The following is a 20,388-nucleotide window of genomic DNA, read 5'->3' on the forward strand; positions in this document are numbered from 1 at the left end:
CTAGCTTGGGCCCCGGGGCAGGTTCCCTCCCTACACGGGCTAACTCCAGAGTTCAAGTTCTTAACCACTAAGCTGCCGATCTCGAAGCTGGAGCTGCACGACCTGTGGCTGTGAGTGGGTTCTAGATGTGCCCAGTCTATATCTAGACCCCTTCAGTGCTCGGGCAGTTAGCTTTGACTTCGGGCAGCTCGAACCCCTCGGTCCCTTGCTGCCGGCTCTGAGCAGCCTTACAAATACTCTTTTCTGGACATTCCACAACATGAAAAAGGCTGGGAAGCGTCGGTTTAAGGCCCCACTTCCTCATCTGTAGAATGGGGACAATAAGAGGGTTGTGCCTGACAGAGAAACGCTTCTAAATGCAGTCGGATGTGACTCTTAGCGTTTGGTTAGGTGGACGGAAGGTGAACACTGACGCCTTCCCCCGTGTGGATCGAGACCAGCTGGCTCAGCGTGGCACTCGAGGCCTCCCCTCACTGCCAGTGCTGCGGCTGTCCAGGTTGTGTCTGTATTTCCTAACCCGCACCCACCTCCCTCAAGTAGAGCACCTGAACCGATATACATTCCTTCCCCACATCTTTTTCTCCTCCTTTGAAAGCCCGTTTTCTCTTTTCCACACTCCAAACCCTCCCCGCGTAGGGCTTCGATTGGGACGACCTTCCTGCTGCAGCTGTGCCTGCTGGGTTCGCCTGCGCGTTCCCCTGCGTTGTCAGTCACACACTGCAGCATGCCTCTTAGTCCTCTACTGTATGTCCCGTCTGTCACTTTTTCTCTTCGGTGAGTTAGGAAGCGTCTTTAAGGCAAGGACATACTTCTTTTGGATGCCATTGCGCTGTTACACACCTTGGGGCCTTACTTAATGCTTGACTAATTTTCAAGTTTTATTTCTTTGGTTCTTTACAGCAAAGAATGAGTCATTGTTCCATCAAAGTCCTAGTCTTAGATTTACTCCAGGTTATGTCTCTTACATGCTCTGTCAAGGAGACAGTGCTGAGCACATACGAAGCACGGAGGCCATGCTGCATGCCTGTGCACAGGTTGCCCAGGGGTAGGCTGCACATATTTCAGTGTTATGTTGACCCGGTTTCAGTCAGAAAACTTCAGATCAGTTCCTTTTGGTCTTGTCTTCCTTAGATGACGTGTGAGAAGGTCCTTGATTTGATGTGCTACATGGTTCTCCCCTTTCAAGACGGAGGCAAGTCACAGGAGGAACCCTCAAAAATAAAGCCCAAATTTAGAAAAGGTACCATGACAAGTTTTATTCTTATTTGTAAAAAGAGCTTTAGGATTCAGAGCTGGGAAGTTTTACAGTTCCTAGTGAGCTAATCCTGTGTGATCAGCAGGGCTTGACAATTGTGTGAAAAGGGAATCCCTTGCCAAGCTTTTCCTCAGCTCTCACTTCACAAGCAGCTGTGAACACGTCTTTCTTCCAAGTTCTCTTCACCTCCTGAGCTCGTCTCTGTGAAGAGTATCAGGGAACTCCTTTTTCTATCTTTACCAGTTCTAGGAAAACTTGTAGATGATTAGTTAAGAAGTATCTCTTAGCATCTCCCTCTTGGGCTATTTCGAGCCTCACCTCCCATTGCACATTGCTTGAAAACTGCATAAATTGGGTTGTAACGCTCACATAAGAAAGGAAGAAGGACACACTGTCACTGTTTAAGTTTCCACTATAGAAGTTAGAAAAAGATAAGAAATTAAACTCAAAGAAAGTAGAAGACAGGAAGTAATAATGATAACAGCAGGAATCAGTGAAATAGAAAACGAAAGAGAGAAAGTTAATAAAGCCCAAAATTGTTTTTTGAAAAAAAAATTGATAAACCCCTAACAAGATTGATGAGGAAGAAAGTGAACACAAATTACCAATATCAAGAATGGAAGAGGGAGTGTCACTACAGATCCGACTGAAATCAAAAGGACATTAAGAGAATAAGTGATGAATAACTTTATGCCAATAAATTCAACAATTTAGATGAAATGGAAAAATTCCTTGAAAAAACAACTTAGCAAAACTGACACAAAATGAAACAAAAAATCTGAATGTTGCTGTATCTATCAAAGACATTAAATTTATTATCAAAAACCTTCGCACAAAGAAAACTCCAGGTCCAAATGGCTTCACTTGTGAATTCTATCAAGCATTTAGGAAGAGATAACACCAAGCCTGCACACACTTTTTGAGAAAATGAGGAGGGAACACTTCCCAATTCAGTGTTTAAGGCCAGCACAACCCTGAGAGCAAAATCAAGTAAGAGCATTACGAGAAAAGAACATTAAAGGCCAGTATCTGTCATGAGTATAGATGCCAGAATCCTTACTGAAATGCTAGTGACTCGAATCCAGCAATAGATAAGAAGGATGATACACGTGCCCAAGTACACCAGGAATGCAGAGGTAGGTTAACATGGGCACGTCAGTCGCTGTAATTCACCACATAAACAGATTACAGTGGAAAAAATCATATGATTGTCTCCATAGATGCAGACAGAATTCAATCACATCCGCATTTATCGTTCATGATTTAAACAAATCTTAGCAAACTAGAAATGGAAGGAAACTACCTCAACATCACGCTTAACCATGAAATACTGAATGCCTCCCCAGGTGGGCACCTGTGCAGGGATGTCTGCTCACACCACTTCACTTCAGCACGCTGCAGATTCTGGCCAACACGGCAGGCAAGAACCAGAGAGAGAGGCTGAAAAATAGTGTCTTCATTCAGTTACCACTGTCTTTATCCATAGCTACGTGTTTGACTACCTAGACAAGCCTAAGGAGTCTCTAAATAAAATAACATCAGAAAACATAAAATACTTAGGGGTAAATTCAATGAAAGGTGCAAAATCATGTTTGTAGATCGGAAGACTCAGTATTGTTAGGGTACCAGTTCTCCCCAGATGTCTCTGTAGAGGCAGTGCAATCCCAGTCAAAATCCCAGCAGACTCTTCTTTCAGGAGAATTGACAAGTTGATTCTGCAGTTTATATGGAAATAAATAGTTTTGAAAAAGACAAACAAAATTGGACAACTTACCCTACCTGATAGCAAGACTTGCTATAAAGCTACAGTTATCCAGACAGTATTGGCATAAGAATGGGAAATTCAGAAACGGACCCACACAAATATGATCCAGTGACTTTAAATGAAGGCACCAGAGTAATTTAGTGGAGCGTGGAAAGCCTTTTCAACAAAGGTGCTAGAGCAAAGGGACTCCCTTGGAGAAAGAAGAGGGGTCCTCAACCCCTGCCTCTCAGTACGCACAAAAAGTAACCTGAGGTGGAGTGGAGACTAAATGGAAAAGCTAAAATAACACTTTTTAGAAAAAATATCTTTGCAACTGGTAGCAGGTAGATGTCTTAGGATACTAAAAACTTTCCAGAAGACAAAAGCATGACAGTTTTGATAATTGCAGAAGCTCTTTGAGCTGCATGGGAGTTGATCATACTATTGAGTTTGCTTTGTATATGTTGGAAATTTTCAATAACAAAAGGTTTAACAAAAAAAGATAAGCCCAGACACCTTCAAACTTATCTCTGTGGAACAGAAATAGGTCTGGTGGGTAAGACTTGGCCTAGCTGACATGAAGACTTATTTTTTTTCTTTTTAAACAATTAGAATATATGGGGGTTTTTTAAAAGATTTTAGTTCTTTTTTATTTTTTCTTCTCCCCAAAGCCCCCCAGTACATAGTGGTGTGTTCTAGTTGTGGGTCCTTCTAGTTGTGCTATGTGGCACACCACCTCAGCATGGCCCGATGAGCAGCACCAGGTCCGCGCCCAGGATCCGAACCAGTGAAACCCTGGGCCGCTGAAGCAGAGCGCACAAACTTAACCACTCAGCCGTGGGGCCGGCCCCAAGACTTATTTTAAAGCTACACTAATTAAGAAAGCATACTATTGGTATAGGGATTGACCAGTGGAACAGAATAGAGAAACAGGTGGCATTATAATTCAATGGGGAAGAGTGAATTTATCCCGTAAGTGGTACTGGGACAATTGATAATCCAAATGGAAAAACAATACCAATAGAAATGAGATCACTCCTTCATTCATACAAAAATCTTTTAAATTTTAAGATTTAAATATGAAAACTAAACCGTTTAAACTTTTAGAAGATCTTTGTGCCTTTCAATTAGAGAGGGATTTAGCCTACAAAGAGCACACAACATAAAGGAAAAGATTGGTGAATCTGATCACATTAAAATTAAAATAGCAACAAGATATTATGATCAAAGTGAAAAGATAAGCCACAGACTACAAGAAAATTGTCTAGCATGTATAATCAACAAAAACGTAATATCCAGGATTTTCAAAGAGTTCCTTCAAACCAGTAAGAAACAAATGACTAACCCCCCCATAGAAAAATATGAACAAGAAGCAGAAGCAGAAATCCAAATGGTCAGAAACTATTTGAAATGATTCTCAACCTGTTAGTAATTTGGGAAATTTAGATTAAAACCATAAGCTACAATTTCACATACATCAGAATGCAAAGGTTGAAGAGGGGAGGTGCTGACTGTCAGGATGTGAAGACACACGTTGCCCACGTGCTTCTGGAAGCTGTACAGATTCCTCCAGTCACTTTGGAGATCAGTCTGGCAGGACCAAGTTGAACATCTCATCTCCCGGTTCTGTCCCTCTGGATCGGTGATTGTCAAATTTGGGTCCTCCCCCACTGGGAAATGAATTTCAACCAGAAATTTTTCTTTCTAATGAGATAGACTATTATAATATTGTCAAAATGAGTGCATCTCCAGTAAAAAGGGTAAATTTTATTTCATGAACCCTTCGTTTTAGATATATAAACATGTAAGTGTATGTGTACAGGATCCCCATGTAAAAAGTGTATTCCTTTCTTGCCCTTGGGGTAGAGAAGGATTTAGGATGTAAAGAGCACACATCATAAAGGAAAGGATTAAGGTCTTGGTTTGAAAAATCATTACCTAAAGTTTTTTCCACAAGTGCACAAGAAAATATATATAAGAATGTTTATTTCAGAAGTGTTTGTAGTATTGAAAAATTGGAAATCTCGATGTCTACCATAGAAGAATGGCTAGATCAATTGTGGTATATGTAAACAACAGGATGCTATGTAACATTGAAAATCAATGAACTAGAGCTACAGATGTTAGTCTCAAAAATGCAGCTTGCAGAAGGATACATACAATATGACACCGTTTATGTATTAGGCATTCCTCTGTTCGTGATACAAATTTCTGTGTTAAAAGTAGGTAATATAAAAGGGAATGAAAAGCACCACATTCAGAACAATGGTTACCTCTAGGGAGGGAGGAAGAAATTGGGATCGGAAAAGGTACACAAGAGACTTCAGCTAAATTTGTGATACTTTATATTAAAATCTTTAAAAATTAAAGCAAACGTTAACATTTCATAAAGCTGAGGGGTAAGCACACTGGCGTTTGTAATATTCTGTGTAGGTAATTTTTTATATATTTGAAATGTTTTATAATAAGTATTTAAGCAAGTTTTGGAAAGAAGATTGATAAATCCAGAGACCATTCAAAAAACAATTTCACCATCACCACATATAATTATGGTTTAGCTATGTTTGAAATCATGACTGTTGCTTTTTTTTTTAAGTAAAGCATCTTAGACGTTTGCTTTTCGAAACTGTTTTCTTTATAATAATGAGCATATTGTGGGCTTTTGTTAGGTTCGGATCTGAAGCTTCTGCCTTGTACCAGCAAGGCTCTCATGCCGTACTGCCTGCATTTGATGTTAGCTTGTTTTAAGGTAAGCGTCAAGTTGATCAGCGTGAAAGAAATTTAATTTGGACTGTTGTTCTGATGCTCTGGAACAGCTTGAATAGAGAGGCTTGAGAATGGATGTTAGTTTAGTCCTTTGACAGTGCAGGTTGGTACAGTGAGGAAAGCACATGGCCTAGGAATTGAGAAATGTTTATAAATCTCTGCACTAGGCAGAGCGGAGTAGGGAGCGATCCCCATCCTCGAAAAGTCTGCAGATACTGGTGGAGAATACGCAAATAACCTTGCTTGTGGCATGGTCAGTAATTTTACAAATTAATATACAAGTCAATATATTAGCTACCGAAGAAGGGCATGCACGTTCTGTTGGGTTCATAGAGGGTGGTGAGTTTATCATCATGAAGATGTGGTGGGCTTTAGGGTGAACAGCAGAGCTGGGGGAGTTTCGGGACTTTGGGAAGAAGCCAGGCCCTTGGCTGCAGGCCGAGTAGAGCCTTAGAGTCGACAGGCTTGACTGTCTCCTCAGGGTCTGAGCAGGAGAGCAGCAGGGTTGGGTCTCCACATCAGCGCAGTAATTCCCACACAGAACTCATCATCAGAATCGCTTGGGGCGATAGAAACGGTTTGAAGTGTGATTTTAGGCCTAGCTGCATATTTAAAACAAAAGGTCCTTTGGCCGTTTCTCCAGTTCACACTCCTGCTTCCTTCCTGGCTACTCACTGCCTTTCTTTCACCCCAGTGCCGTGTTCTCAAACCCCTCTCTCCTCGCTGGCTTCTTACCCACCCTCCACTCCTGACTGTTTCCTTAAGAGAATTCCCCAGATTCTTCTCTCTGTTACAGAGAACCACTGTGCTTTCTCTCGCCCTTATTCCCAGATTCACAGCCTCAGGCCCAGCCTGCACGTCCAGCTCCCATCAAGATGCTCAGACGAACACACTTCCAGCGACCCAGTCCCAGCACGGGGGAGCCGAGGCCTCCCTGGTTAGCCCCCCCACCCCCAGGAAGCAGTTGGGATGTTTGCAGGGCAAGTTCGCTTGCTGCTCCGTGCCCTTCTCCCTCTGAGGACCTTTGTCCCACATTTTCACTAGCAGCGTGTTTTTAAGAGTGATGTTTGGTGTGTTTAGATTACTCTGTGATTTCCTCTTCCTTCTGTGTCTGCATGAATCCTTCTCTTACAGCTCAGAGCTTTCACGGACAGCAGGGATGACATGGCCCTGGGGCACGTGATCGTATTGCTTCAGCAAGAGTGGCCACGGGGAGAGAATCTTTTCTTGAAAGCCGTCAATAAGATTTGCCAACAGGGAAACTTCCAATATGAGAATTTTTTCAATTATGTTACAAGTATCCTTTTTCTTACTTAAGCATAAGAAGTTCTGATTTTTTTTTTTTAAGAACGAATGCATTGTACTAAAAGGAATGAAGCATTCTGGGTAGAAATAGTGGTTTTTGCTATTTAGGGGGATAAAAGAAAGAATGGTGATTAAAAATGTAACTGTGGCACTTGGTCTTGTGAAAGTCATAAAAGACTTGAAAGAGGTAATGCAGGAAATCAGGAATATCACCAACCCTGTTCCGTTTTCCACTTCCAGCAACTTCTAGGAAGGTACCCAAGATGCCCAAAGTAATAGCCTGCATCTTCCTGACAGGCCCAGAGAGGCTGGTTTGGCCATAGAATGTAATAGTTCATTGATCTTTGTCTATCAGAAGAGGGCCTCCTGGGCATTGACTGTCCCCTGGCATCAGTTGTTAGTGCACCATGCCATACCTGTCACAGCTGTTGCCAAGTACTCACAAAAGATGCTGCCCAAGCCAGCAGTTGCCTTCAGCGATGGGGAGTGTGGTATTTCATACTGTCTGTTAGGGAGAGGCCACCTGGAACCGAAGGTTACACGTCAGTTTGGTATTTATTCTTTGCTTAGCTTAATATAGTATTTTGAGTTGCAAGGAATCTGATATCCTTGTCCAAGTGCCTACAGCAATAGTTCTTAGCCTTTTGGGGGGATGCGACACCCCCAGTGCCAGTTTCATTTCTTATTAAGAAGACAAAAGATTTTGCTCTTATGCCCACATAGACTCTGCTTAATTTTCAGCTATATGAAAAACATGCTTGTCTTTGTGAGATGGCTTGGTTGGTATAGGAATCATTCATTTTGGAGTCAGACAGACCTGGGTTCCAGTACTGACTCTGCAGTTAGGGGGCTGGCCGTGGGCCAGTTCCCCGATCGCTGCGAGCCTGTTTCCTCTTCAGAGAGAGCGGGCACCTGGTTTTCACATGAGGTTAACCTGAATCTGGCCTGCAGATATTGATATGCTGGAGGAATTCGCCTACTTACGAACTCAGGAAGGTGGGAAGATTCATCTGGAGTTACTGCCCAATCAAGGGATGCTGATCAAGTAAGCGTGCTTTCTTTCGCTCTTCCGCGCCCAGTGCTCAGCTTCTGTGTGCTCGTAGGAATGCTTGTAAATTTCTCTACCTTCAAACATTGAATAGAAAGGCATCCAAACCTGGTCTCTGTTTTGAAAGTAGATTTGATTCTGGGTACCTTTTGAAAAACTTGGCATTTCCTTAACTGTCTCTCTTAAAACATTGTTTAAATTGGAGTATTTCTGTCACTTTTGATACTTTTTCACTAGGTAAAGTCTCAATCATGGTACCTTTTCCTTTCCAAAATTTGCAGACTGATTCAGTAAGTTTCTTATTAGACGTAGAGTGCTTTTAATTAAGAAAAGCCATGCGTAATCAAGGTTGTGCCGGGTTAGGAGAATTCATTAGGAAGCTGCAGACTTCGTTCAGGAACTGTCGTTGGCTGTCTGTATTTGGTGGAAGCGCTCCTAAGCAGTCCCCGTTGCTGACACAGCACGGAGAGAAGTAGCACACCTGCCCTGGCGATGAGGCCGGGCCCTTGGTCTCAGGCATGCACTCCCACACCCGGATGAAGTTAGTGACTACTGGTGGTTTTTAAACAGCTGACAGTCTTGCTTCTGCCCTTCAGTACTCACTGTAGTTTGGAGGATAGATCCTTTGTGCTGTAAATGCCACGTGTAGTTTTATTTTCACACTGCCTCCTCTGTGTCCTGCATATTCAGTGTGTCTGTAAGTCAATGTAAGTCACGCAAGAGACAACCCTGAGCGAGAAGAGACTGTTGCTAAGGCTGAAAACATTTTCCTTTTTCTGTCAATTGTGAGATGAATGAGTTTTCAGTTGTTGAAAGCAAAAATCCACAGCTTGTTCTGTCTTTGCAGAATCTTGGAAATGTTGAGAGAGGGAAGTAAGAGAGGCTCATTCTCTTGTATAACCTCAGTAATTTGGTGCATAGCAAACGTGACTTATGTCCTATCAAGAATTGGCTGGTGGAATCCATTCTAAAGAAGAGGAAGATAAAGTGGGGTTCTTGTCTTTCATCTTGTAAATGTTATTAAACATTCTAAATATTTAAAATAAAAGAACAAATGCTCTTTTATGAAAACACAAGATAAGACCTTTCTACATTAGGTTGCTTAGGCAAGATGGACTGCACATGCTCATCTTCCCATCGCCACTTACTCCCCTAAGACACCTAGTGAAAACCACAGGAAAAATAATTGCATCTTCAAAATATTCTTAACAGGGTTTGAGAATAAACATTACTTTTTGATATGAGAGCCTAGGTAACCCCTTTTGTGTTGTGATTTCTAGGTTTTGAGGCTGGATATACAAACATACCTTTAATAGCTTTTTAGTTAATTCCATTAACATTCACCATACAAATTCTAATATAGAGACAGCCTTAGTAGAATAACCCCATTCACTTAGGATTAACCCTACAGTGGTCCTCCTTTTACTTCAGTAACACACAACCATTTGTGGAAATGGGAGAGAATGGATTGTCAAAAAATCAACAACTGAGGGGCCGGCCCGGTGGCACAGCACTTAAGTGCCCACGTTCTGCATCAGTGGCCTGGGGTTCGCTGGTTCAGATCCTGGTTGCAGACATGGCACTGCTTATCAGGCCATGCTGTGGTAGGCATCCCACATATAAAGTAGAGGAAGATGGGCACAGATGTTAGCTCAGGGCCAGTCTTCCTCAGCAAAAAGAGGAGGATTGGTGGTGGATGTTAGGTCAGGGCTAATCTTCCTCAAAAAAAAAAAATAAAATAAATAATAATTAACAATTGAGGGGCTGGCCTGGTGGCTTAGCAGTTAAATTTGCACACTCTGCATCAGGGGCCTGGGGTTCGCAGGTTCAGATCCCAGGCATGGACCTATATACCACTTATGAAGCCATGCTGTGGCAGGCATCTCACATGTGAAATAGAGGAAGATGGGCACAGATATTAGCTCAGGGCCAATCTTCCTGAGGGGAAAAAAAGAAAATCAACAGTTGAATCTCAGACTTCATTATACTGAAGTTTCTTCTTTAGCCCTTTTTTATTGAGCTGAATAGTGACATGGGTACATGCAGACAACCCCTAGGACAAGGGATGAAAGCAAGGGGGCATGGAACACCCCGGTGATAACACTGTAAGGGCAGAGATACAGAGCAGGCATTTCTGATGGCTTTGGAGGGATAATCTCATACTCCCACCTTGGTCACTAGAACCGTAATTTCTTCTGACTCCCTGTAGAAGACCATTAAGCCTCTTAGGGAACTGCTGTTCCGTCTGTTTGGAAGCAGGAATAGGGACTGTTCCCTCGTGAGCTGAGCCTGTAGGAATTCCCCCGTGCTCACTGTGTGAGTCTCAGAGCTCGTCTGAAAGCTGCAGTTCGGTTTCTTATGCCTCACTGCAGCGGGGAAGCATGCTGCGTAAGCCGGAACGCTCTTGCTAATCGAGGTATGGTTAGAATCTGTGTAAAACTATCTATATTCCTTTTCCCTTTGGGTTCCAAACAAGTTCTCTGAAGCCACTGCACACCTTCTGGGTGGCCCCTCCTGTGAAAGGCAGAGATGTTGTGAGCAGTGCACAGCCCTGCCCTTGGGTAAGATTGTGAGTCTGTCCTAGTTGTGGCCTCTCGGATGCGAGCAGGTATGGTACCAACACTGAGGGCACTGGGGCCTGACCAGCGGAGGGGTAAGCTCGCTATTCGTTACATAAACATTTTGCTCTTATGTATCTGAAAATAGAGAAATATTTTTATGCTGATATTTGCAGTATCTTAGTTGCATTAGACTGGTTGAAAATGGAAAACAGTGTTCCATGTCTGCTCTGAATAGAGTGGGTAATGATGTTCTGTGAAGTAATTACCCAGCTAATGTACTCAATCTTTGTTGTTACAGAATTCTGCAAAGCCGTGGGTCCCAGACTCTTTTCTCCCCCATCTGTTTCTTTTCTCAATATTTTTTAAAATTTAAACTCAGCCTTTCTTTATCAGAGACATTACCAGCCCCTCTCGTCCTCTCGGAAGGGCCCCTTCAATCTGGGGCTTCGTTCCTGTCAAAGATGGTTACAAAGTCAAGGTTTATTTCTGGCTTGGCTGGGCATAGTGGGGAGAGTGAAGGAGGCTGGATTTGAACCGTCTCTTCTCAAATGTAACCCCTCTCCCCATGGCCATCAGTTGCATCTCATCGTCCTCTTCCTCAGTGGTTGCTTTTTAACCAAATCTCAAGTGGGCTGAGCTCAGGGACCAGGAACCACGCTGCCTCTGGACGTGCTGGGAGCCGTGCTCGCTGGCTTCCGCCGTCCTGCCCCGGAGCTGCGGCAGGGGCCGGCTTGTGGAGGCTGGAGGCCTCGGGACGGTCCGCCCCGTCTCGAGCACTGTCTCCGGAGTGTTGTTTTTGCAGTGCAGGGGGAGTCGGTGTGGGTGTTTGAATGCTGCTGTTTGCTGTTTTAAAGGCCTTCTAGCCCTCCCATGGGGTTACTGCCGCAGGAATTCTTACCTGTGCTTCAGCCCAGCATACAGACTGCTGACAGGTACCAAGTGGAAAACACCTGCTCATAGTGTGCTGTTTGTCACGTTTCCTGCCCATGGTTTTCAGCTCTTTGTTCTCAGTGCTCTTTTTCATGCTTTATTTATTTTTTTAATTTGTTCTGCATTCCTTGGCAAACCATCTGGTTGTAATATTGTAACATTTCTTATTTTTTCCATAAGTTGCCAGTGTTTTTGTGTTTGATTTAAAAATCATTATGGATCTGGAAAAAAAAAGTTGTGTAAAACTGTCTTAGATTAATTTCACATTAGATTAGGCACTAAATTGTGATTCTCTTTTGATAAAACATAAGGCATTCGGTCATAAATGTTTAAGGATGCTGAGACTTATTTTAAGCAGATTTTTGTTCTTGGGCTTTCCTGTTAGGGACCAGTGCTGGGGTTTTGGTCCAGACATGCGTTAGCACAGGGTTTTCCTGTCCCTGATACTGTCTTTTTAGACCCCACCCTCTGAACTGAAATATTTGTTAGGCTGGAGCGCCACTTTTATTAGCTGATTTATCCTGTTCTTAAACCACAAAAGCTAACTAATTCTCTCTTCCTCCAAGCTCGCGGGGGGGGGGGGGGGGGGTGTGGGCAGAGGCTCTGACAGAAGTATAGCTGAGCCGTGCCGCTCCTGTGTGTGGAGACAGCACCGCTGAGCGCTGCCGGCGGGACCCAGCATCCTTACGCTTCCCTCATCCTGAGGGGAGATGTGGCTCTGGGCCGTCGGTGCCCTTTAGCTTACTCTCTGCAGATACCGGTCTCTTTCGGTTGGTCAGAGGGCTGGCTCCTGTTTGGGGTTGCCGTCTGGGACCCAGAAGAGCCGTTTCTGGGGCTGCATAAAAAAGTCTGTGTCTGCTCCCAGTGGGCCTCAGCCTTGGCCTCGCTGACACTGTGTCCTTACTGAGCTAACCATGGACTTGACCAGAAACGCCCACCGAGAGCTGTGCCTTTTCTCCTCGGCGCTGCCGCCTCCCTGCGCAGTGCTCTGAGATGTCCGTGGGCACGGAAGGGTGTCCTGGAGTATCTTTACTAGTCTAGCAAAGCTTGGGGGTTTTTCTTCTGTTGCATTGCAACGTTATGACTTCTGTTATTTTATCTGATAATACAAGTTTTAAAAAACAGAAACATTTTAGAGTGGTTTCAACAGTTTTATTTTGGCCGATTCATAAAGATCTCATCTTAATCCTTGTCACTGTGTCTGAGGGAAGCTAAGCAGGAGGGCCGGGAGTGGAGGTGGCTTCTGTCTGTCTCAGTTCCCAGGTCACTGCTAGCACTTGCAACTCCTTTCCTCTTCACTCAACCCACTGAGTTTTGCTAGACTTTTCTTTTCCTTTCTTCGTTTTGGTGCCTTCAGTTTTCTGGGAGTTCCTTCTTTAAAGCACACCTTTTGGGGCTGTAGTTAGAGACCTTGCCTTTGCCCCCACTGACCTTTCCACAGACATACCGGTCTCCTGAGCTTGAGGACCACCTCTGGTCTTCACTAGGCTTTTGCAGGCCGCTGACCACTCTTCAGTGATTCTGCTTCTCTCCCCCTACCTGTGCCAGACTCTTCTGGGTCCCCCACCTCCTCCTGCGGCTTCTCAGACAGACGTGAGTCTGGATGGGCTCAGCGCCTGGAGGAGCTGCCCGTCCGGGGGTGGGGGAGGGGGCGCGTTGTGCTCAGGCACTGTGCACAGTCCCGAGCCTTTCTGAGCCTGTCACGGAGCACTGGCCCGAGGGTCTTGGACCCAAGCCCAGTTTGGTGGCAGGCTCATTGTAGTTTCCCTCCTCCCTTGCTGCTGCCTTTGCGGTTGGTGGGCCTGACTGGCCACAGCTGTGTGGCCAGTGTGGCTGTACCGAGTTGGCCCCAAATAACTGAATTGTGCACGAGTCGGCACAGGGGCGCATAACATCAGAGCTGCGGGAGTTCAGAAGCAAAGCAGATGGCATTTTACCAAACATTTAGATGTTTACAGTAGCCTTTTATTGAGTGATAAAGATGTCTCTCTAGCGTTCAGTCTTTCTAGAAGGAATGGGGCGGTTTGCTCGGGTCTTTTCTTTTTTGACACATAGATTGAGGCAGCTTTATTCCTACCCCAGAGCCCAGCCGGCGATGCCGTGCTAACGGAGGTGTCCCTCTGTTTCCCTGTCACTGCCCTCAGGCACCACACGGTCACACGGGGCATCACCAAGGGCGTGAAGGAGGACTTCCGCCTGGCCATGGAGCGCCAGGTGTCCCGCTGTGGGGAGAACCTGATGGCAGTGCTACACAGATTCTGCGTCAACGAGAAGATCTTGCTCCTTCAGACTCTGGCCTGACCGGAGGCCTTTCTGCCGGTGGCAGCTCTGAGCCATGTAATTTTGGGGGAAGACAAGCAAGCAGTGAAAAATGTTGCTGGTAACAACTCTTAAAGAGAAGAAAACCATCTGAGTTCTAATTCCTTGGTTGCCTAAAAGTAGTTCGCAAGAGTCTGAGAAGCTATTTTCTATTTTTGTCATTTTTTGTAGTTTTTGTAAAACAGAAGAATTAACCTGTTTTGTAAATAAAAATTATGCTAAGTTTGGGGTTGTTAAAAATTTATTTTAATTCTCATGAGTTTCTGAACAAGGGTGCACTTTACTTAAAAAGACATTCCTTCCATGACCTGAAGACTTTATTTTCCATAGTTAGGCTTTGGTAAATATGACATATCAGTGTAATGGTAGAGCGTTTCATTCGCAAGTTTTAATACCAAAACCTTTATGCTGAAATGAACTTGAGCGGCCTTCCACTGAAGGAGCCAGGGGCGGACTCTGCCCACAGCCCCGGCTGGAGTGGGGCGGGGCCTCCCATCCCGGTGCCAGCCTGGCTGAGCCCTGGCTCTGCCCGCCCTTTGCCTGCCCAGTACCGGGGACAACTTAGGCGCTCCGTGCCTCCAGCTCGGCGTTGGAAAGCAGGGATGATGGCTCCTCTCTGCAGCTTGTTGTGAAGACTGAGTGTGACTCCACGTGAGCTGTTTGGAAAAGCGCTGGCACATCTGAGTGCGGCCAGTGTCAGGGGTGTTTCTTTTGCTGTTCCTGAAATATATCAGGTAAACATCAAACAGATGTGTTTCTAGGGTCCATTTAAGAATGAAAGAGCTGGTTGGCTGGCCCCCTGGCCGAGCAGTTAAGTTCGTGCACTCTGCATCTGCAGCCCAGAGTTTCGCTGGTTCAGATCCTGGGCGCGGACCCAGCACTGCTCATCAGGCCACGCTGAGGCGGCATCCCACATGCCACAACTAGAAGGACTCACAGCTAAAAATATACAACTATGTACTGGGGGACTTTGGGGATGAAAGAGAAAAAGAGGAAGATTGGCAACAGATTTTAGCTCAGGACCAATTTTCCTCACCAAAAAGCATACTTGAAAGGAAAAAAAGAATGGAAGAGCTGAGAAGTTCAGTTACTTTGCATAAAAAGTATTAGAAGTCTTTTCTATGTAAGACCCTGTTGATAGATATATTGAATCAGTAAAGTAGGTTAATTAATAGGCATCTGATCTCAGAAAGTATTTCAACTGGCTCTAAACACTAGTTTGAAAGTGTCTGTCTGTCATAGAGTCAATTGCAAATAGATACACCGTCCTGTTGCTTGCATCGTGGAGTGTGTTCTCCCCCAACAGCTTTCAGAGTAAACCCTCTCCTACCTTTTGGTTTTATAACAACTTCCTCAGATAGTGTTTGGGGCAGCACACATCAAAACAAGCCTTTCTGATACCCAAATGTGCAGGCACCATATAAAAAAGGACCAGTCATCTTTTTTTTAAATCTAGTGGTGCCACTCCTGTGTGCAGAATTGCAGGGGAGGGCCCTAGAGGAAAATGGAAACCGGACTGCAGACCACTGGCACTTTGGGACCCATCCAAACCCCTGCACTGAGAGACTTGACCAGACCCCAGACTCCTTCCAAAAGCTTAAGGTGTGTCCCTGGATGACCCCAGCCGCCCTTAAAATGCCTGCCTGGGAAAGCTGCACGCTGCTGGGAGAATTGACTCTCGTTCCAGCCGAAGCGTGATGTGAGCAGCCAGTCCCTGAACCCGGTAGGAGCAGTTACTTAAGAAAGCTTGCAGTTAGAACTCCTCCTCTGCCCTTTGAGGTGTAAAACTGCCACCAAGCTGTTTCTTCAAGGAGTTGTCTCTTTGAAATGCAAACATCCAGGGAGGATAAGGGCTTCATTTCATGGGTACCTTGCTTCAAACTGCACCACTGTCTCCTGCCAGATCTGGGTGGCCTGATCGCATGGACCAACCCCCTTGGCACAGCCTGCCGTGTGTCAGGAAGCCCTGGCTCACACAGGGCCCTCTTCCCCACTGCCGTCACATTACTAGAAAGCCTGCCCTCCCCGCTCTGAGTCTGGCTGTGATGTCTTTGACGCAGGGCAGGTGTCACCTGTGATTTGTTAAACTGATACAAGCCGTCACCTGGGCAGAGCTGAAACAGACAGGGTTTGGATAGATGGAGGTACCAGTTTCGAAGCCAAATGACATTCAGAGTTTAATCAAAATCAGAAGAAAAACTGTCGCTTATCGAAGTGGAAGGGCATGACTACAAATAGAATAAAATACAAGAATCAACAACTAGCCATGAAAGGTGGGAAAAATCTGAAAAATAATTGAGTTCTATAAAGTCCCACTAGTGGGGACAGAATTCCACCAGAGCCCAAAACGGTAATGTACACTGGGAAGCCGTGTGCCCAGTGCTGCACGGGGAGGGCCAGCTGGCTGCGCAGCGCGGGATGGAATTCTGCAGAGGAGAGCCTGCGAGACAATGGCCTTTTGTTTGTGCAGTGTTCTGAGGGACCAACGCCATTAGGTAAGGGGTATGAAGTCGGAGGCATCTTGTGACATAACGGAACATCCAGCACTTCCGTCAACTTTCAATTTGGAGATGCATGTAGCCTGGAGGAAAACGGCCTAACAATCACTGGTTCCAAGGGAAGACAGCCCACTTACTGCACTCTGGTGAAAACAGACCACAGAGAGCAGCTGAAGACAAATGCTGGCTGCGCGTTTTCTCGCCTGATTTCAAAATTAAAAGATGCGTTGGAAGCCTCAGAAGCTGGGATTATGCCAGACGCCGTGCTGTTACAGGGCCCTGGCACCCTGTTTAGCACTGTTAAAGGGCTAGCCCTGTTTCTTATAACTGATACAGAGAGCGCGTCCTGAAAGGCTGTTAAGGCAGTTTGATATGTTGAGAAATTTTCTCAAAGTCCATTTGTCTCCCCATTTATTTGGAAAACAATGACATTAAAGGAAAAATAAAAACTAGTATCTTGGCATCTCATTTAAGCTTATACTCCTGATACAAACCGGATTATTGTGCATTTATAAAATTGGCCAGTGAAAAGAGGTAAAGTGTAAGACAGCAGTTTATTCAATTAACTTATAAATATGAATTAGGAATCTGAGTACAAAAAGGAATAAACCACGTTGAATTATTACATCCCTACTCTAGAAGAGTGTCTCTGCTTTGTTACTTAAGGACCCCGCCCAATGTCCCTGTGAGATGCAGCCCGCCGTGTCAGCTGCAGTCCCGTCAGTTCTCGCTGTCGTCCTGCAGCCACTTCCCGTACTGCCACTGGCTCCAGCACACACCGCGCCCTCCCGAAGGAGGGAGGTGGTCGCATCCTGACAGCCCTGCGCTTGGTCAATCTAGGCTCCCTTTCACTGCTGCTTTGGCAGGTCACGAGAAGCACCATTGAACAGCTTCTGGGAAGGGTTTTCTGGCTAAAAATGACAACACACACAGAGGGTGTACCCTCTCCTTCCGGTGTCTCGTTTGCTGAGTGGCTGTCACCGCGGCAGCCATCTCACAGCCCTGAAGGGAGCTGGCTGAGAGCGAGCAATTTGCTGGAGCCAGCCTGCCTCTTACATGAGAGATTTCCCCTTATGACCCAGCTGAATGAGGATTTCCTGTTCCTCACCCTTCAAGACATCCTAACTGACGTGCTCCCCAACTGGAGAAATGCTTCTGGATAACTCATCGTGAGTTGGAGAGACCCTACGCCGCTTTACGTGCTGGGACTCAGGATGACACCGCTGTGACGTCCGTAACGCCTCACTGCAAGAGAAGGGAGGCAGCAGTTCCTTGAAGATGGCTGTCCGCTACACGTTAGGCGAATTTTGTCAGCACTTAGATATTAAAAATACAAACAACCGCCACTGCTTTGCTTTAAATAAATGTTTATTTAGTGCCTGCTATGTGTGAGGCACTCTGCACCACAAAGAATGTGCAGATGAACAAGGCATAATTCTTGCACTTAACAAGCTCACAGTCTAGCATGGGAAGGTAGACATATTCACAAACAGCTATCACACAAGGCAGAAGTCGACAATGCCGTGAGATTGATCCCAATAAGATATGAGAACCCAGAGGGAGAAAATACTACTTTTGGTTGAGAATAAGATTAGAGAAGGTGCCTTAGAAGTAGGGGTTAAAGTGACAGGTCAAATGTAGATAGGAGAAAATTAAGAGGAAAAGGTAATCCAGGACAACTTTAATCAAAGTCAGAAGCAAGAGGTACTGGCTGTGTGACAGTGGGAGGAGTCTGGTCGGCTGGATAAGCAGGGGGCATGAGGGGCTGGGGAGAGGAAGCTGGGAGGTGTGTTGGGCTCCACTGAGGATGGTTTATATGCTGGGAAAGCTGTTTCAGCTTCTGTGGAAGTTTTCATAGAGGTGATTTGATCTGAGCTCTGCTTTATAAAACAATCTGGTGGCAATGGATAGGGACTTTACAGAGGAGGGACTGATGGAAGGAAGCCAGTTTAAAAATGATTACAGGAGTCTGGACTGGAGCTATAGGACAGTGACAATGAGAATGAGAAGTTACAGGCGGAAGATGGAGACAAGTGAGACCTGGCAATGACTAGATGGGGGAAAGGGACAGAGGAGGTGAGGTGGGTGACAGATAACGGCAGTTTTACACCTAGAGATGGAGAATGATCCATTCACAGAGCTAGGAAGAGCCAGAGGCAGAGGCTGGAATCTGGGAAGAGGTGAGCCTGGACGCTGGCGGACAGCCAGGTGGAGGGTCCGGCGGGCAGTTAGAGTTGGGATGAGAGTCCATGCTGGCGGTCCAAGCTGGAAACACAACCAGAAAGTCGCCCGTGCAGCGGCGACAGTCGAAGCATTGTGGAGATGGGCCCATCTGACCCTGGAAAAGCAGCTCTGAAGTATAGTCCAGCATCACATCTTCCTTAAATAGGGAATTCTCACGGAAAATTCACCAGTATGATGGCGCATCATATGAAAAGTGCTGTTTCTCTTGGTGTGTTCTCCTGGCTTCGCTCCTGAGAAACTGTCTTCAGTTCTGTGATTCCGAGCAGGAAAACTGCCTCCATTGTGGAGGGTCATTCTGAAAAGACTTACTCCAATGAGAGTTTTTTAAACTTTTCATTATCATTTATTTTGAAGTTTTCTGTAATAAAATTATTTTTCTAAGGACTTCATAAAAACCATTGATGTATCTATCCCACCTCACTGAGTCTAAGAGTTGGAAAGGAGCTGAGAGGGTATCACTGTCTCCCTTACTCACAGATGAGGAAATCGAGGCCCAGACAGGCCAAGGGACTCGCCTGGCATCTTACACAGCAAGGATGGCAAAGCTGGAGCCACGAGCAAGATAGCATGCTTTTCTCTCGTCACAGCCATGTCCCTGAGTCCCAGCTGCCATCAAGACACAAAGAGAGACAGATAGATGGAAAGATAGGTGATTGACATAGAGGGACATAAGCAGAAAACTATAAGCAAGAGTGGCTGGAAATAACACAGCTACATTTTAACTTTTTTTTTTTTAAGTGGAGAAAAAGAAAAAATGGCTTCTGATAGGAAGGCATTTTTTGGACCCACCAATGCCTTCCAGATCGGACAAGGAAATTACTCTTTCTTGAAATATTAAACTGCACTTAACCAAAAATATTAGACTACATTACCACACATCCCACTCAAGAAGCTTTGTAGTCAGCCCCACGAGCGACGACGGCATTCTTGGTTGGCACGTCCACACATGCAAAGGCAGTTTGCAGGAAAACAAGATCAACAGGAATCAGACCTCAAATTGTTTTATCCATCACAGAAGCAAAATGCCCACGGTAATTCCCTTTTGAAAAATTCAACGAGAATCCTTAGAATGAAGTTCTAGATACATCCATTTACATAGAAGATGAAAAAAAAAGACAACCACATTCCAAATCTCTAAGTCCCAGATATTCAGGCAGAGTTCTGATGAGCCGTGTCCCAGTAAACTAGCCTTGGGGCCTCCGCGTCTGCTCCAGGAGTCTGGAAATACCGCATCCTTTCGTCTTTATCATTAATGGTGCCCTTTAATAATTCCCCAGGCCCACTAGAGTCTGCCAGCAACACATTTCAGCTGGAGCTATCATATTTTCCAAAAGATCTTCTTTTTATAGAGAATGTAGGCAATGAGCACCCAGAGAGCGGTGGCAACTATGTTCTGAGTGAGGTGTTCTCTGTGCGACTGGTCGTCCCCCAGCTTCCACTGGAAGGGGAAGTAGCTCTCGAACACCTCATGGCCAACATACACCAGGAGAGAATTCATTCCTGAGGAGAGACGCAGATCACGTTTGCCCGAGCCACAGCTGATCATCTCTTTAAGTCTTGAAATTTGACATTATTTCAGTGAAAAAGCAGAAAGCCCACACTTAGACTTAAGTGTAAACTATATCAAAAAATTACTAGAAAATACTCATAACTGTAGTTCTTAAATACTAAATCTGAAAGGAAAGCCAAAATTATTAACTTATATTTGCTAGACAGAA

The 20,388-nt window shown here is 45.1% G+C and overlaps 2 protein-coding genes across 13 annotated transcripts in view; one reads left to right on the forward strand and one right to left on the reverse strand.

Annotated features, from left to right (window-relative positions):
• Positions 1-14,153, forward strand: part of INTS10 (integrator complex subunit 10) — a 30,160-nt gene extending 16,007 nt beyond the window's left edge. For 2 of the 8 annotated variants that reach the window (XM_070598665.1, XM_070598663.1), the window contains exons 13-18: positions 1,132-1,240; positions 5,669-5,748; positions 6,900-7,062; positions 8,022-8,115; positions 11,534-11,611; positions 13,754-14,153. In XM_070598665.1, the coding sequence (XP_070454766.1) occupies positions 1,132-1,240; positions 5,669-5,748; positions 6,900-7,062; positions 8,022-8,115; positions 11,534-11,611; positions 13,754-13,910 (681 nt within the window). In that variant the 3' untranslated portion in view covers positions 13,911-14,153. Of the gene's footprint in view, positions 1-1,131; positions 1,241-5,668; positions 5,749-6,596; positions 7,063-8,021; positions 8,116-11,533; positions 11,612-13,753 lie in introns of those variants that run through there. The other 6 variants (XM_070598666.1, XM_070598664.1, XM_070598669.1 and 3 more) reach the window with 4 other exon arrangements.
• A 3,623-nt stretch (positions 14,154-17,776) lies between these two features.
• HGSNAT (heparan-alpha-glucosaminide N-acetyltransferase) overlaps positions 17,777-20,388 on the reverse strand; it is a 36,970-nt gene continuing 34,358 nt past the window's right edge. For all 5 annotated transcript variants that reach the window (XM_008507635.2, XM_070598659.1, XM_070598658.1 and 2 more), the window contains one exon: positions 17,777-20,170. In XM_008507635.2, the coding sequence (XP_008505857.1) occupies positions 19,989-20,170 (182 nt within the window). In that variant the 3' untranslated portion in view covers positions 17,777-19,988. The remainder of the gene's footprint in view (positions 20,171-20,388) is intronic.

The sequence above is a fragment of the Equus przewalskii genome, chromosome 28 (genome assembly GCF_037783145.1).
Source record: "Equus przewalskii isolate Varuska chromosome 28, EquPr2, whole genome shotgun sequence".
NCBI lineage: Eukaryota > Metazoa > Chordata > Mammalia > Perissodactyla > Equidae > Equus > Equus przewalskii.